At 41.3% G+C, this 16,785-nt stretch overlaps 1 protein-coding gene across 1 annotated transcript in view; it reads left to right on the forward strand.

Annotated features, from left to right (window-relative positions):
• CEP290 (centrosomal protein 290) overlaps positions 1 to 16,785 on the forward strand; it is a gene marked incomplete at its 5' end in the record, with an annotated part of 39,121 nt that overhangs the window by 6,095 nt on the left and 16,241 nt on the right. The window contains 20 exon segments of the mRNA XM_084263603.1: positions 83 to 245; positions 893 to 993; positions 1,098 to 1,185; positions 1,495 to 1,652; positions 3,421 to 3,505; positions 4,517 to 4,659; positions 4,891 to 5,055; positions 5,828 to 5,977; positions 6,538 to 6,653; positions 7,780 to 7,882; positions 8,574 to 8,804; positions 9,090 to 9,263; positions 10,380 to 10,491; positions 12,468 to 12,673; positions 13,018 to 13,169; positions 14,309 to 14,420; positions 15,093 to 15,548; positions 16,034 to 16,198; positions 16,435 to 16,524; positions 16,631 to 16,765. Coding sequence (XP_084119729.1) covers positions 83 to 245; positions 893 to 993; positions 1,098 to 1,185; positions 1,495 to 1,652; positions 3,421 to 3,505; positions 4,517 to 4,659; positions 4,891 to 5,055; positions 5,828 to 5,977; positions 6,538 to 6,653; positions 7,780 to 7,882; positions 8,574 to 8,804; positions 9,090 to 9,263; positions 10,380 to 10,491; positions 12,468 to 12,673; positions 13,018 to 13,169; positions 14,309 to 14,420; positions 15,093 to 15,548; positions 16,034 to 16,198; positions 16,435 to 16,524; positions 16,631 to 16,765 — 3,105 coding nt within the window.

The following is a 16,785-nucleotide window of genomic DNA, read 5'->3' on the forward strand; positions in this document are numbered from 1 at the left end:
TATGTAATGACAGAAGTTCGATTTCTAATTTATTTCTCTACATCTTCTTGTTTTGTCTTTACTTTCCACGTGGTATTTGCAGGGAATATATGGTTTGGAAGAGGCTGTTATGGAAATAAAAGATTTAAATCAAAAAGTCAAAGTACGAGAACGCGAGATTGAAAACTTGGTTCAGGAAGTCAATAAACTTGAACTGAAAATAAATGATTTTCTTGATGAAAACGAAGAACTCCGAGAGCGCTTGGGTATGTCATATCCATTACATTTTAAATTAGGTGTTGTGTAAGAACTGAGGTAACATGAATCCATGGAAATCTTTTTCTCTGCCAAGTAACCACTGGGAAAGAATTCTCAATATTCCACTAAGATTTGCTGGTCACTGTAGTTCATTAGGACAAACTGCATGAATGCACATAACCAAGCTTGAGTTACAGGTTGTCCTGACTGACAGAGAATATGTTTCGTAGTTCTCTCTGGGTGTTGATTCTGCCTTAACTGTACACCGCTTAATGAATCTCGTAGCATGGTATCTGGAAACCGTCACACAATGAAGTTGTAACGCTGGATTGAAAAGCACAGGGAACACAATGGATAGCTTGCTTTTATGTAGAAGTTGCCAAAGATAAATATGGTTAATTTTAGGTGGTAATGTATTGCAGTTTGGTTTTGGACGAAGTGAAGTAAAAGCATGCCTTCCTCTGGGGTCATCCCGTGAAGCATAAAATGTGTGTACATATGGAGAAATACTGACACAGATTCAACTTTAAGCGTAGCATTTTGTTTAATTCAACTTGAGCAGTCATCTTCTGATTTAAAGGCCCTGCATTCTTCTGATGACTAACAAGAATGTCCCTCCTTAATGAGTAATTACACAGCATCTACTTTGGTTTAGGTCTTGATCCAAAGACAATGATCAATTTAAAAGAATTGAGAAACAGCAGAGTACTGCGGCAGGAGCAATACAAACTTCAAAACCAGATTCTTCTGCAAGAGGCAAGTGAGAAATCCTATCTTTGAGTAAGACGTATGTAATAATGATGTATTTGAAGAAAATGTAGTCTGAATCTGTTAATAATTATAATGATGATGATATGCAGATTGAAAGACTGGAAGAGGAACGAATTGAACTAAAAAAGCAGGTTCGTAAGTTGGCTCAGGAGAAAGGAAGAAGAACTACAGCAATAGGTAGGATTTTTTTTCTTTATTATAAAACATTCTTTCAAAACCATGCCGCCTCTACTTATTACTACAGCAATATTCCCTCCTGTATTGAAATTAGAAGGCTTAACATATTTCATTGAATCTGAAGGAAGAGGTTTTCTATTGCCAGAGTCTTATAGTTCTGGTGGCTTTTGGCTTGTGATGGCAAAGTTCTCTGATTCCTTGTGCATCAGCTCCTGGCAAGCCAGAGGAGCGGAAAAAAAACAATAGCGATGTTGAAGGACAAGCAAGAATGTTCAGAGGTAAAGTTTTCTGATTTATCTTTTTTTCAAGAAGACAAAGAAGGAAAGAAATGTCCAAGAGAAGTGTCACAAGTAAAAACTTTGGAAAGCGGACTTGAAAATAGACAAGAGGAAAACTCAGGTCGGATAGATTCTGTTGAGGATCTTGTAGAGCAATTGAGAAGAGAATTAGCCCCTCTTAGGTCACAGGTGAGACACATGCTTATGTCCCTTGCAGTTATTCAAATGATAATGATGTGTGTGTTTACTTTGATCTTTAGTAAAGCTATAGGATGGTTCTAGTGGAACTGGGTATTTTTTCATCTAGCAGAATAAGTGGGGTTTTGACATAGAATTGAAAAACGTAGGTGCATATTTTAGTTTTCAGTGGAGGATGTTTGCACAACCCCTGTGCATGTGCAGCTAGATGCCTATGAAGAGAGAACAGTTTTTTTTCTAAAACCTTACATACATCTATGTAAACAAAACTCCTCATCCCTTTTCATATTAGTGCATAAAGCATTGCAACTCATACAAATGTATTGTTGCCATTGTATTTTAAACAACATAGTTTGGGGATTATTTTATAAAATTGTTTTAAATAAATCCAGAGAAATATAGATGGTGTTTTACAAGCGTCAGTTGAATGAAGGAGTGACTGACTCAGTCCTTTGGTATGAAAAAGATGAGATTTCTGTTAAAAGACACAGGTGCTATTTGACTAGAGGAATTCTCCTACCTGCAGAGAGTAAAAATTTAGACTTTTGGAATGAAAAAGGCCTTTCCTTCTGGAGCACACCTAAGAACTTCCTGACTTGGTTCTTCTACCCTTTAGTACGTGTCCCTGCCAAGCGACAAAGACAATATATATCTGCTTTTTGCAAACTGCTTATACTCACTGAAAGAATGGTTTGGTTTCAGGATTCTTGCTGTGGTTTCATTGATTGACATGATCAGTCATATAAAAAAATGACTCGCTGGTAGCTTCCTAAATTGGTACCTTGAAATGCCGCGTTAGTTTTCTGTATAGTGGAGGACATTGCTTGGGTTGGTGGAGGTATGGTTGGGGCACATATCCAGCCAATCCCTCAGAGTCTCAACCGCCTTTAGTCTGTACCACACTGTTCCAAGTGCAGCAGGAGCTGAGAATACACCTTTCCCTGGACAGCGGTGTGTGGGATACACCTTGTGTAATTCTTCCCGCAAAGCCATCTCTCTTGCTGCTGCACTTCAGGCAGGAGACTCATGTGTGTCCTGGGAAGTTTTTGTGAAGGCACACTCCACACTAGAGAAAAGGCCGGATCGGCACCTGTAGGTTGCTAAGATTTGAGCCTCTGGAGCTTTTTGTCTGTCAGAAACCATCTAAGAGTATGATGAGGGAACACCGTGGTTGCAGTGTAGAACATAAGCAAATTGGTCTTTCCTGTCTCTCTCTGAAATGTTTGGGAACTGATGGTGTTTCTGTTCAGTCCGCTGAGCTATGGAATCGATGGATGGGAAGTCAAGGCTAACACATCAGGCTTTTTTTCTTTCACGCAACAGGTTTTTTCCAGGCTTGAGGAGTTTACTTGGCTGTTGTGCTTTCTCTTATGATACCGTGCTAGCCGAGCTGTGGAATGAATAATGCCTATTGGCTGCATTTTCAGTAGGAAAAAGTGGGATTTCTGTATTTTGGAAGATCACTCTTGGAAATACGTGGTTTTGGGAATATAAAGGGAGCTAGAATCTCCTTATATATGAATAGCTTACTTTTAGGGTGGTTGTTTTTTAGAATGAACAGGTATCCCAAGATTTGTTGGTGAAGGGTGTGCTATATCGTTGTGCAGTATTTAGTCTGGAAAGATGCAGAAGCCAGGCAGTGCAGGATTAGCAATATTCTCAAGGGTTTATTATTATTTAACAACAGAGTCTTAATGAGCTTTCTAATCCTACAAGTGCTAAATGACAGTTTTTGAGTCGTCTTTGTTCTTTTCTTCAGAATGAGTACCTTGCCAATGAATTAAATGTGAGAGAAAGAGATTTGGAGAAGAACAAGACCGTGATAGCCCAATTTCAATCTAAAGGTAAGTTGTGACCTGTTTGAAAACTGGGGAATATTATCAGGTACCTGAAGTTACTTTGCTTATTTGGTGGTTGTGTTTTGTGATTGGAATCACAAATACTTCTTTTCACATGGAAATGATGGTTGTGAATAGGTCCAGCAGTAAACACGGTGATTACAGAACAGTGACTGGAAATGGCATTTCTGGCATCAGAATTTCTGTGAATTCTCATTAATTTTTTTTTTTTAAATTTTATGTTTCTGCTAGCATCTGTCTTTGTGTGTGTTCATACAGATACATATATAGTGTTGCTAACTTTAAACCTAAATTAGGAAGAGAACATACAACATAGTGTGTTTTCCTGGCTGCAAGGATGTGCTAGGGAATTAAACCCCGTTGCTGCTTACGTATGGATATATGTATGTTGGTTGAAGCGCACTGCTTGCAAACTCAGAACTGAAACTCAACATATCCCCTGGATTTTCAGGACGCTTAGCCATATTGTTAACATCAGAGAATGTCCTGACAGGTTTGTTGTTGTTTTTAAAGTCACCAGAATCCGTGCTCTGTGCTGGAAACTCGGGAATGCCACTGAGAGACTAATGCTGGCAGGACCAGTCTGTTGCTTTTTCCCAGCCTGCAGCAGGAATTGAGGCAATTTCTGTATCCTACATCCTTACACCCAAAGCCTTCCAAGACAGCCACGTTTCTGGGTTTCTGAAAGCCACTCTTACAGAGTGCTATAACTAAAGAAGTGAAAAAAGTGTCAGGAACCATGGAAGACTGGGAGGTTCTCTAAAGTCAAACGTGTTCCAGTGAAGCATTCCCGTATTGTTTTGTTGGTATTTTCCAGAAAATGGCACTCTCTGGATTTTCCTGTCAGCTCTGCTTTGAGCTTCCTGATTGGTTATGTCTGTATATAGTAGGAACGTTCTTTCTATATATCGAATCAACAAGTATTAGGATGAAGAGCCGTAGGCACCTGTAACTCAATTTCAGTGCTTTTAGACCCATTTCCAATTTCTATTCCAGTGAAAGAATTGTCAGAAGAGAAGAAACAGCTTGAAGAAGGAATGAAAGAAATACTGCAAGCTATCAAGGAAATGCAGAACGATCGTGGTGTGAAGGGAGGAGAAACAGCCCTAACAATCCCTAGCCTGGACCGCTTAGTTAACGTAAGATTGCCTTCTCTTAGCTTTATAGGATTTGTAAGCTCTTTTTTCCCTCCTCGGTTACTGAGTTGTTGTATGATTAAATAAATAGCTTCCTTACACATATGCTTCCTTAGTTAGCAGTAGCAGTAGATAGTGTGATACCTCTTAAAAAATGCAAATTCAAAATACAGAGCAGCAAGAGATTGCCAATAAAAAGGAAGAAATAAAGAAATAAAATCTTTCCTGCCTTAGGCCATGGAGTGCAAGACTTCGGAAGGAACCTTTGATGCCAACGTGCACTGGAAAGCTCAGGTTGACCAACTTACAGGACGAAATGAGGAATTAAGGCAGGAACTGAAACGGACTCAGGAGGCGGCAACAAATTTCTCTCATCAGCTGGCAAATGCAAATGCAAAGGTAGAGGATTTATTTTGATGATTGATGTTGTACTTGCAAAGTGGCTGCTCTGATAATTTAGAGTGAAAACACACAAGGTATCTGATATTGAATTTGGCATATGTGAACAGTCTAGTTCTAGAAATCTAAATTATTAATTTATGTATTGGATCTACCATTTTAAGTCTTTATTCTTAATAGTAATTTATCATTCAAATACGCTATTGTGTTGAACAGCAAGTTAGTGTGTCTGTCTTCTGGGGAGAGCTGTGCCCAAAAGAACTCCCAAGTTTCTTTCTCCAAAACACCCAAGAGATTGTCAGTGCCTAATATTTTAGAAGAACAGCTGATGTACTCTTAGAGCAGAGAACCAGAGAGCTTTCAAGAAGCTAAATGAAAGGCAAAACCATCAAATAACCACTGCAATGCTGCTATCCAGAATTTCACCTTTTGAAGAGGAACAGAAATGCACTGTGTTTCAAAGATTTTGGAATAAAACTGTGGGAAACCCTAGGCTGTGGGAAACCCTAGGCTATGGGAAGCTGCCCTGACTGCTGGAGTCACTTGATAAATTGAATTTAAGATACTTTGTGCATTTAATAATGTATCGAATCACAGTGTTTGTAAAAGGTTACTTGAATTAATGTTTGAATGCTTTTGAATTTAAGTGGGAGGGATTTAGGTTGTTAGTGACAATGCATGTAACCCAGGAAAGCACTATAGTTTCAATCAGTGCCATTTTTCAATTGCATAGCAAGAGCCACTTCTTGATGGTTTTGTTTCTTTTCTTTAGATTGCACAACTGAACAGTGAAATTTGCTCATTACGTCGTTCAGAAGGTGCCGGTGTTGTCATCCAAACAATGAGTCTTCCAGAAGGAATGGTTCCTTCAAGTGTTACTATGATTAATTCCCTGAATGAATCTTTACTACATCTTTTACAGGTAACTCCTTTACTCCTTGGTAATGAGAATGTTTGCAACATATAGCTGATGCCTCCAAAACCTAGGACGATGCCAGTTCTTTTCTAGAATTGGTTCTGGGACAGTTGGAGTAAGAAGGACGTAGCATTTTATTACTGTTAAATTGTTTTGTTCTGCCTTTGATTTGCTTTTGTTGGTTGGGGAATATTTTCCTACTGCATATGATTCTAAAGCAGAACGCTATTTGGGCACCTGAGAAGAAATCGTTGCTTTGCAGGTGGACGTTCGGGTAGGACTCTTTGTGGGCTAGGAAGGTGTCACGGTGTTTTGAACTTTGAGGGCTGTAATCCGCAGCGCCATTGTACACTATTTCACACCTATTAATAGGCATGCCAGAGATTATTGGCATGTTTTTCATCTGTTGCTCCTAAGGAACAGACACCTTTTGTATCTGCAGTTCTCACAGTTCACGTCAGAAGATTCTGTCTTGGAAAACACAAGGGAGAAGTGGCATTTGGATGGATTCTTTCCCATTTAAAGGCTCTATTAATCCCTTCAATATTTTTATTTGTAAACATTAGGAGCTGGAAAACAAAGAACAGTTGCTTAAAAAATTACAAGAAGCAGTGGAGGACTACAGGAGAAAATTTGCAGTGATTCGTCATCAGCAGGGCTTGCTGTATAAAGAGTATCAAAGGTACCGTTCTCTTTACTGAATGATGCACGTTCAGCTGTCTAAAAGTTTCAGACTTTGGAATAGCCGATTTGCTACGGTGTGGAAGTGGTTCTTTGGTTAGTGTAGTGAATGCTGCTTCTCTCAGTCATGGACTCCGTGTATTTTCTTTAGCCCTGTGAAGCTTCAGAAAACTCAGGAAACCATTTTATGCTGGACTCTTCACGTTGCATCCTTCCCTAGTGGAGATTGCATTGTGTATTTTACTATAGCCTGGTATTAGGGACCCTTCAGTCTCGCTTGCTTTGGCTTTCATTATGGGTCTTCACAGGTTTTCTGAGGGGAGAAAAAGGAAAGCTGTTACCCACACACAGTCAGAGATCCCTGATGAACAGTTTCCGATTGTCAGGACTTGATGGCTGGCTTTCTTTCCGACTCTGAGTTCCTTTACATGCTTCACTGAATCTAATTTATAGAATATGTTTCTAATTTACATAAAATTATGTAAATTTTACATGTAACATTTATGTAGAATTAATTCTTTCCCAAACCATTTGATCTAGCTGCAAAACTCACCAGCCACATCAGAGGGCAGTATTGTGAATATCTGCTGAGATTTGCTGGGCCTAGACTGCTGCAAAAAGAAAAGGCCCCTTTCCGGGCTCACAGGGTGGTAACTTCCACTAGCTGGATTTTTGTCTCTCTGGCTGTAAGAGGGAGACCTGGAGTTTCCAGAGAGGCACTTAATGCAGAAGTGGTTTTATTTGCAAAGTTTCAAACTTTGCCTATTATTGTGAAGACAAGTGCAACAACAGTAATTAGTTTTAAATACAAGTGTGTGGTTTGAAGCAGCTTCCTCCCCCAAAACAGACACACATTGGATTTAAAGACTCTCTCTCTCATGCACAATAGTACACATGCACAGAAGACTCTTTAACCTGTGAATTATTTTCACTGTGAAGCCAGGTGCAGCCTAAACAGAAGGGTTAGTTTTTCTGTAATCCATCTGCAATGTATAATGTCTTTTTCAAATGACGTGACCGCTGAAAACAAGTATATTAGTTTGCAGTATTCCAGGGTTGCTGTTTTAGTTACAGTTTTAAAAATCATCCAGTCTTTCCCCCCTCTCAGTGTAAATATTTCTGCTTAGGGAAAAGGAAAGCTGGCAGAAAGAATCAGAAAATATAAAAAAGGAAAAGAAAAAGCTAGAAGAGCAAAAAGAAGAGGATGCTACAAAAATTAAGGCATATTCTGTAAGTAATGTTGTTGCTGCCACTTTTCACAAAGGTTTTAAATTACAGAGCAGGGGTTTTACTGAAGTACTTGAATCTGCTAGGTGGGGAGAATGGTGCAGGGACAAACTGTCACTGTCGACACCCTGCTTTCTGCCCACCCTTCTCAGATATCTACCCACGTGCAAGCACGTGATGTGTACACCCATACGTGCAGGCACCCAAACGTTTCCATAGGAGGTACTCTGAGGTTCCTTTACAAATAGTGGCTTAGTCCTCCAAGTGGGACATTATTAGTATTTGATAAGAACCACAAAGGTTTTGATATATACAGAGCAGAGGTTTAGAAAATTGATCCAATACATTTGTTTCTAGTCAAAGGAAGGAAGACTGGTGACAATGCAGGCGGAGAATTATTTTTGATCTACATTTTGAAAATGGCAGCTTTAACTGAAGTTCCAAGTAGTCAGGTGTATTTAGCTTCTATTCCTTAGAAACTAAGGATTTTGACGGGGTTTTTTCTTTGCTTCTAATAGGGCGTTGTAGACTTATGCACATGTTGGGGTGTGTGTGTGGGTGTGGGTGTGTGTGTGTGTGTGTTTTATTAGCAAACAAGAAGTCATTCCAGACAGCTTGATGGAATTTTTATGCCTCGGTTGCAAACTGTGCAAGAACCCTTGCCTCTGTAGTTGAGTTTTACCATGTTTTGCAGAATTTACTCAGTGCCCTTCAGATGGATCCTGATGAAACAAAAAAAGTACTTGCAGAAAATCACAGAAAAGTAACTGTTTTACAAGTGACTGAGCGGTCACTCAGAAGGCAGTGCACCGCTTTACTCGACACGGAACGCCACCTTAGAAAAGAAAATGAGAAACTAAAGGGTGAAATAACAGATATGGAGACTGCAGTTATGGGGAAGATTGGAAACTTGCAGCGTTGGAAGGTATAGCGTATAGTAGTAATAATACATAGATTTAGTTTTGCAATTTGGCACATAGATTTAGTTTTGCAATTTGGCAATTATTTCCTTGTTTTTTTAAATGAAGGCACTGGTAGTTTCTGGAATGCATTACCCAAATGTTTGTTAACTGCTGCTGTGAGTTTTATCAAATCGTTATTTATACTTAAATAAGCATTATACCATGAAACCTGTCATTTTTCCCTTCTGAAGTCGCTTCAATGGGATCTAGCAGACCTCAGTAACCCACTACGCTGCTTCTTTTCACAGGAACTGGCTGGCTTTAAGATTGCAGCCCTGCAAAAGCTCTTGGACTGCAGTGTGCCAATGTCTGAGCTGGAGCTGGCTAATAAGCAGTATAACGCATTAACTGCTAAATACAGAGATATGTTACAAAAAGATAACTTGCTCGTCCAGCGGACAACAAACATGGAACACATGGAGGTAATGTCCACATGGTGTTTGAACCTTAAGGGCAAAAATTCTTATTCTACAGTTTTGTGTCCTGGGTCTGGCCAGGCCAGAGTTACCTTCCCCAGGCAGCCAGCACAGGTGAGCCAAGTTGCCCCGAGCTGTTTTCCACAGCACCTGACATCATGCCCCCATAAAAGGGGCTGGGAGGGCACTCCCGTGTGGCTCTGGGACAGTTGGAGTGTGGCTGGGGCATTTACTGGCAGTGCTTGCCAGTAAGCTGCCCTTATCCCCACCCATGGGGGCTCTGTCTGTTTCTCCTCCTGGGGAGGGGTGAGGGAGCAGCCGCTGCCTGGGGCTGAACCACCACAATATGTGACTATTCCTTTGAATTTTTATATTCCTTTGAATTTTTATTCTCCAGTGGAGGGGAGCTTCTTTTCAAGAGCTGGGAAACTGGCTTCCAAGATACGTTGCTGTTGTCATGAAGGAAAAGTAGGAAGTAAGAATACCCATCAGTTAAAACTCTTGTCATGTTCTTGTTGGCAGTTTCACAGAGCTAGAGAATAGTTTATCAGTGCAAAACTAAAACTGTCTTCAGAAAGCTAGACGTTGAAAATTCACAGGAACTACTTAATTTGCTGTACTGGCTAATGTGGAAATTTGTGTTTCTGTTTGGAGGAGTGAAGGAACCCTTAGAAAACTGATGTTTGGCATCATCTTAGATGCCTAAATGAGCTAAAAGAAGCATATGATCAAGTGTCTATGCATGAGCAAGATGAAATATCCTGTGTGGGATGAAATACCCTCCGGAAGTTCTTCTTTCTTTCCCATTGTGAATGGGGTGTTGAGTATGGCAAGCATAGATTTCTTCTTCTACTGCTAGACACTCCAGGAAGCACCATCACTGATGACGAGTATTCACAGTAGTAACAGCTGAGCGTTAGATAGGGCGCAGAGAGCAAAGACTGGCATTTTTACGCTTAAGGGGAAACCCATGAAACTTAGGCTTTTCTGTTGCCATGCACACAGGTTATGGGTCAGGCAGAGGTAAAATGTGTTCATTTAAAAGAGTTGATAGATTGTCAACATCGGGTCTGCTACAGTTAAATCATTTGCTGTTCTGTTGCCATTTTTTTTGCCCTACAGCATGAGAATGAATCCTTGAAAGCACAGATAAATGTACTGAGTAAGGAGCTGGAGATGACAAAAGAGAAACTTCACACTGCAGAACAGGCTTGGGAACAGATAACTAAACTGGGTAAGTATTAGCGATATATTGCAACATTAAAAATCAAATGGCATATCCTGTGTAAAAGTAATGTTTTGAAAGGTTTCAAAATGGATGTTTCTTAACAAAAAAAAAAGGGAAAAACTTAATTTGGTTTTGTGAATTTGTTTCTTTCGTTTGCTTACCTATTTGATCCAAACCAAGTTTGGTATCTTGCTCTGGAAACTGCTTGCTGTTGACTTCTCTTGGGTTACTGGGTCAAGGGTTTAAAAGCTGGCACTTGTAAAGCAAGATCAGCAGGTTTTTGTTTTTGAATGAGATACGGTCTGTTCTACCTCAGTTGTCAAAGTGCGTGGTAAGATGTCAGGAAAAGGACTTCTGTTCTCCTGGTTTCATGCTCCGGAGCAAAGCTTTTGTTCTTGCTAGCTGGTTCTATGTTTACTTTCATTCCCATTGCTCAAGAACTCATCTATGTGTGGTGGTTTGGCCCTGGCTAGATGCCAAATGCCTACCAAGCTGCTTGCACACTCCCCCTTTCAGCCGAAAAGGGGAGGAAAATATATATTGGGAGGCTTAGGACTTGAGATAAGGACAGTGTGATCACTCTCCAATTAGTGCAATGGGCAAAAAAGACTCAGCACGGAAGAAAAGAAGTGATTTATTACTACTACAACTAATACACCCAGTGAACCAGAACCAAAATAAAAATGAGAAGTGACCAGGTCTTAAGGCACCTTCCCCCCCACCCCTCCCCTTCTTACGAAACTTAAACTTCAATGGGATTTTACTCCCTTCTTCCCCCCGCCAAACATGGTGCGGGGAGGGACAGGGAATGGGGAGTGGGGTTCCAGAGGTTCCTCACAAGCTGCTTTCCTTTCCCACATCTTAACACTTCTACTTATCCCCTCACCCCTCGCCTCTTCACTCACTTGACTTTAGTCATAAATTTTCTCCCTTCTTCCCTCCCATCGCAGCACTGGATGTGGCAGGGAATGGGAGTTTTTTCAGTCCGTTCCGCCTGAGTTGTCTTTCATCTCAGCTGGGGAGGGGGCATTCCACACATACACACACACACTCACTTCCCCTGTGTCACCGTGGGGTCTCACTCATGCCAGAGTCATATCCACGAACTTCTGCAGCATGAGTCCTCTCTATTGGGTCATCTCCTCACCACAGGCCTCTCAGCAGGACTCCCTTCCATGGGTTCTGATGTTCAGGGCCAGACTGCCCTGGCCTGGTCCCCCGCAAAGTCACAAGTCCTCCAGCAAACCTGCTGAGGCATGGATCAATCTCTTCACAGGCCATAGATCTCTCTGCTCCCTGTCCTCATCCATGGGCTGTGAGGGGACACCCGCTTCACCATGGTCTTCATCACAAGCTGCAGGGGAATCTCTTTCCGCATTCTTCCCGCCACTCTCCTTCAGGCCTGGCCTTGGTGTCTGCGCAGCTTGTTACATCTTCTCACTCCCCTCTCCTGTGGCAAAGTGCTGGCTCCCTGAGGTGGTTTTTTTTCTCCTATATGTGTTTCACAGAGGGGCTGTGACCATCTCCAATTGGCTCAGCCCTGGTCAGCAGCAACTTTGGCCTTGAATTGACAGATGTTTCCACTCTAGGGCTTGCAGAAAGCTGTAATTGCTGCTCAGAAAAGCCATCATAGCAGCACACCTACACAAAACTGCAACACCATGTCTCTCTCTTTACAGTTTTTGAATTCAATTTCCTGAAGATTTACCTGCTGAATTAAGGATAAAGTGAAAGGCTACATTGAAAATGGATATCAGTTTGCCAAACCATGGTTGCAGATGCAAAGTAGATACCTTTCAAACAAAGACTGACATGGCAAGGCAGCCATGTCGTAAAAAATGCCAGGTGTTTTTAAAAAAACATGTTTTGATAAACTTTTATTTGACAGAGAAAGCAAAAGTGGTCTTCTTTTTCAGATGCAAATACTTTTCATAGTTGACTCTGATTGTGCACTTCCCAACTTAAATACTGTTTTAACACAGGGGGTGACAATGCCATGGGCAAGGCCCCAAAAGCAATAACCAACGTGGAGATTCTGTCCATCTCTAAGAAGATCACGATGTTGGAAATGAAGGAACTGAATGAAAGGCAGAGAGCAGAACATTCACAACGCATGTCTGACCATTTAAGGAACACTCTAAAGCAAGCAGAAGAGCGTAATTTGGAACTGGAAACAAAATTTGCCGAGGTAAATCCGTTGAGGCTTAACAACATAATCTGACACGTTGCCTAATGCTTTTCAGACGCCTCCCTTTTCTTAAAGCTCTTTGGTTTGAATAGAAACACTGGTTACTTGCTATGTAATGACCAGGCTGCTTGAAAGAATATCCCTTAATTAGGAAGGGTCTTTTTAGAACAAACAGAAGATCATGAGTCTTGGCACTTGGATTCTGCAATACGGGGTTTTGAACACAGCTGAAGAGTATTTTGTAATGACTGAAAAAGACAGGATGCTTTTGGCACTGCTTTTTCCTGAAGTTCTGTGCTTAAGATAACTTCTTTTTTTCTGGTTTTACGTGGGGTTTTTTTAAGCTGACCAAAATCAACCTGGAGGCACAGAAAGTGGAGGAAGAATTGAGAGATGAACTGTCAAAGAGTGTAAGTAAGGCAGTAAGTGATGCAGACAGACAGCAAATAATGGACCTAGAGAAGCGTGAGATGGAGCTCAAGACCGAAGTATCCAAGTAAGTGTTGAAGTAGCCAATTCTGAATGCGTTATGTTTGGAAGCAAAAACTCAGCCTATGTAGGTTTACGTAATTCACTGCTTAAGCATAACAGACGATTGTCAATGCCTCGTTCTTCTGGTCAATTATATATGCCAAATTCGAATTGAAAATAAAGCATTTAATTCATGTCTAGAACGAAAGCTGCTTCATTTTGCTGTGAAGAAGGAATGAAGTGCTGGGCTGGCTAGACAGGAGTAAGTGTGCACTCAGATACTTATCGTCAGTATTTTTAACCTAATAAGGGTTATTTTGTTTCTGTGCCACAACCTCCCTTCAATGTAATCCCCTGACAGAAATTGGAAAGCAACTCTGATTTTCAGAGAGTCACAGTTATATCTGGAAGATGGAACTGCAGTGGGGTTTTTTGCCATTTCCTGAAAAGAGGGTAACTTTGGCGAGGCGCTGGCACAGGCTGCCCAGGGAGGTTGTGGAAGCCACATCCCTGGCAGTCAGTGCTCACGGCCAAAATGGATGGGGCTTTGGGCAACCTCTTCAAGTGGATGCTGTGGCTGCCCATGGGAGGAGGTTGGAACTAGATGATCTCTCAGGTCCCTTCCAACACAAAGCATTCTGTGGTTCTGTGATTTGTAAGCATACGTTGAATACCTGTCCTTGTTAGGTATGTTGATGTGGACACTTGTCTGAGGAAACAATGTCATCTTGTGATCTTCCTAAACCAGCAAAGTCTGTAGGGATATTTGCAGTGATTTTTAGATACTGAAGATGAGTAATTTGCCTTGGGGAATTAGAAAGAGGCATTCAGAATTAATCTCTTTCAGCATTTGAGTCCTGAAATGTGGGAGAAATAGAGGATGGAGATGCTTAGTTCAGGTACCAAACGTGGCACCATGTTCCTGGAGTAGGTTACTGCTGGCAAACTTCCTTACCGCTTACAGGAAAGTATCCTGTGTGAAAGCTGAGCAGGAGAATTTTCATAACAAGGGCTCTGGGTAGTTGGATATGCTAAAAACAACTGAAACTTGAAATTTGCTATGAGGAAACCTCCCAATCATGCTTTCTTATCATCTGCTATGTAGAAAAGCTTCACAGGTTACCTGGTGCTTTGAAGTGACACGATATTCTTGACTTTCCCAAGGTTAAGAGAACTGTCTGATGTAGCACGAATGCAAGTTGAAGCTCTGGAGGCACGCCAGCAATACAGAGATAAGGAAGTGGAGTCTCTTAGAATGCAAATTTTAGACTATCAGGTAAAGTTCAACCTTTACTAACCACTGTGGTTTAGATTGCTTTGCTCTTTCCTTGGAGTGAGAAGAAGTGAAGCAGTTCAACAGTGAATGAGGAAACTGCAAAAGCATTTCAGAAGGATCGTAGCAAGCCGTGTCACCGTAGTGGACATACCCTTTCGAGAGCTCTCGATTGCGTTCATTGTTCCGTTCTCCATTTCTGTCTCTCCAGCTATTAGAGATCCTGAGCTTTTTTCCCTGTTATTTGGGTAATATTTATTCCTAAATGATTACTAGCTTGTGGTCATTATTGAATATCAGGAAAGGTTGATCCTTTTTTACGTGACAAACGTGTCCTATAAATACTGCATCCCGAAGCACAATGCTGTTGTCAGCTTTTGCGCTGTCACTATTGGAGTGTGGGTACCACATTTCTTCCTCATTTCCTGGTATTTCAAATGGATACAGCTTTTCAGCTGAGTCTCTGAAAAGGGGTACTTCTACAGTGTGGCTGTAGAAACACTGGCAAAGACGAAGAAAAAGCTGGTTTCAGGGGCTAATTCTTGCTCTTGTCTATGGAATAAAATACACGCAAAGTATAAACAAAAAAAAGAACAGTTTACTTCTATTTACATCTCTGCTGCATTAACTTACTTGACATGAAAAATAAACTTGTCCTCTCTGTTTTGTTCTTAGGCACAGTCAGATGAAAAAGCAGTTATTGCAAAACTACATCAACATATCCTAGCTCTCCAGGGCAGTGAATCTGCTGCTGCAGGCAAACTGAAGATGCTTAAATCGAAACTACAGAAGACAGAGATCCAAAATTTACGTTTAGAGCAGAAGATTGATGAGAGAGAGAAAACCTTATACTTTGCCCGACTGGAAGGAAGAAATAGAGCCAGGTATCTACAGCAGACAGTTCAGTCTTTGCGGCGACAGTTCAGCGGCGCTCTGCCTCTAGCGCAGCAAGAAAAATTCACTCAAACAATGATTCAGCTCCAGAATGACAAACTGAAGATTCTGGAAGAAGTTCAGCGTGCCCAGCAGGAGCGTCAAAGTGCAGAAAACAGAGCATTAGAGATGAACCTAAAACTGAAAAGTTTAGAAGAATTAGTAAGTGCGTTGAAGGATAGAAGAGGAGCTCAAAAGGTTTGTTATTTTACAGCTTTGAATGGCTCTGTTTTCAATTCTTCTTCTAGAGCCTTTTGCCCTAATCACACCTGTTAGTCTAAGTACGTGTGCGCTTCTGACTGCATGTGGCTGTAAGTGGTTTTGAAAATCTCTCGCTCAGTTGGAAAAGTCAAACAATTTCTTGCATGCTTTTTGTGTTCAGTCTGGGCAGATACATCAGGTAGAGTTTAGTCAGGTCATCTCAAACTTGGTTGCACTGGAGTTGTGTCAGCATAGTAGGGGAAACCCGTTGCCTCTGCAGTTATCTGCTGCATTTTTCTGTCATTCATCTTGTAGTTTCATACTCTTTCCAGGCCTCCTCACTCAGGAGAGGGAAGAAGCTTAAAAACATCTTTCTTCCTGTTGGTCTGCTGAATGCCATCCTGCCTCAGAAGCAAAGAATGTAGCTGCACCTAGCTGGCCACTGGGCTTGGTAAATCCAGTGCTGTATCATTCATTATTAGGTAATGGACTGGCATCTGAAGCTGGAGGAACTCCATCGGAAGGAACTTAAACTCCATCGAGAGGTCATTGAGCAAAAGGAAGAGGTGAAGTATCTGCGTAATATAATTTCTGTCCATGAATGCACAATCCATAATCTGGAGGAAGAGCTTGTACAGCAGAACAAGGTATGCATTTCCATGTGCTCTTAAAGAAACACCCTGCTCTATGTTTCACTAAGCGATTTAAAAAAAAGGAACTTGTTCTTGGGGAGTTTTCAGCATAGACCTTGGTTCCATACCTCTTTTGAAAGGGGAGTCTTTTACATTTTGGTATCTCTGTTTTGGGGTTTATTTGTGAAGTTGTTTGCAGACTTCCCACTGCCTTTGCTAAGCAGAACACCTTTATCAAACATTTGTGACAGTTTCATGAAGAAAGGCAAATGGCTTGGGACCAGAGGGAAGTAGAACTGCAGCGCCAACTAGACCTGTATGATCATCAACAAAAGGAACCGGTCAGTACAGCTCTAAGGGTGCATGCCCTGAATTAACTAAATACAGACTCATAAGCACCTTTTTTTTGAGCGGTCCCATTACCTGAATGTGAATGTTTCTGTGCAGGTAGAAGAGGAGACAGGATCAGTTCCAGACCGCAGTTTGCCACTCCCACAACAACCTGAGCTGGCTTTGAGAAAGATTCAGGAGCATGTTCGAGCACTTGCAGAAAGTAGGACAACCTGCAAGTCCCTGGAGGAGGTAATTAAACGTATTGGTAC

The sequence above is a fragment of the Gallinula chloropus genome (assembly GCF_964237585.1).
Source record: "Gallinula chloropus genome assembly, chromosome: 1".
Classification (NCBI taxonomy): Eukaryota; Metazoa; Chordata; class Aves; order Gruiformes; family Rallidae; genus Gallinula; species Gallinula chloropus.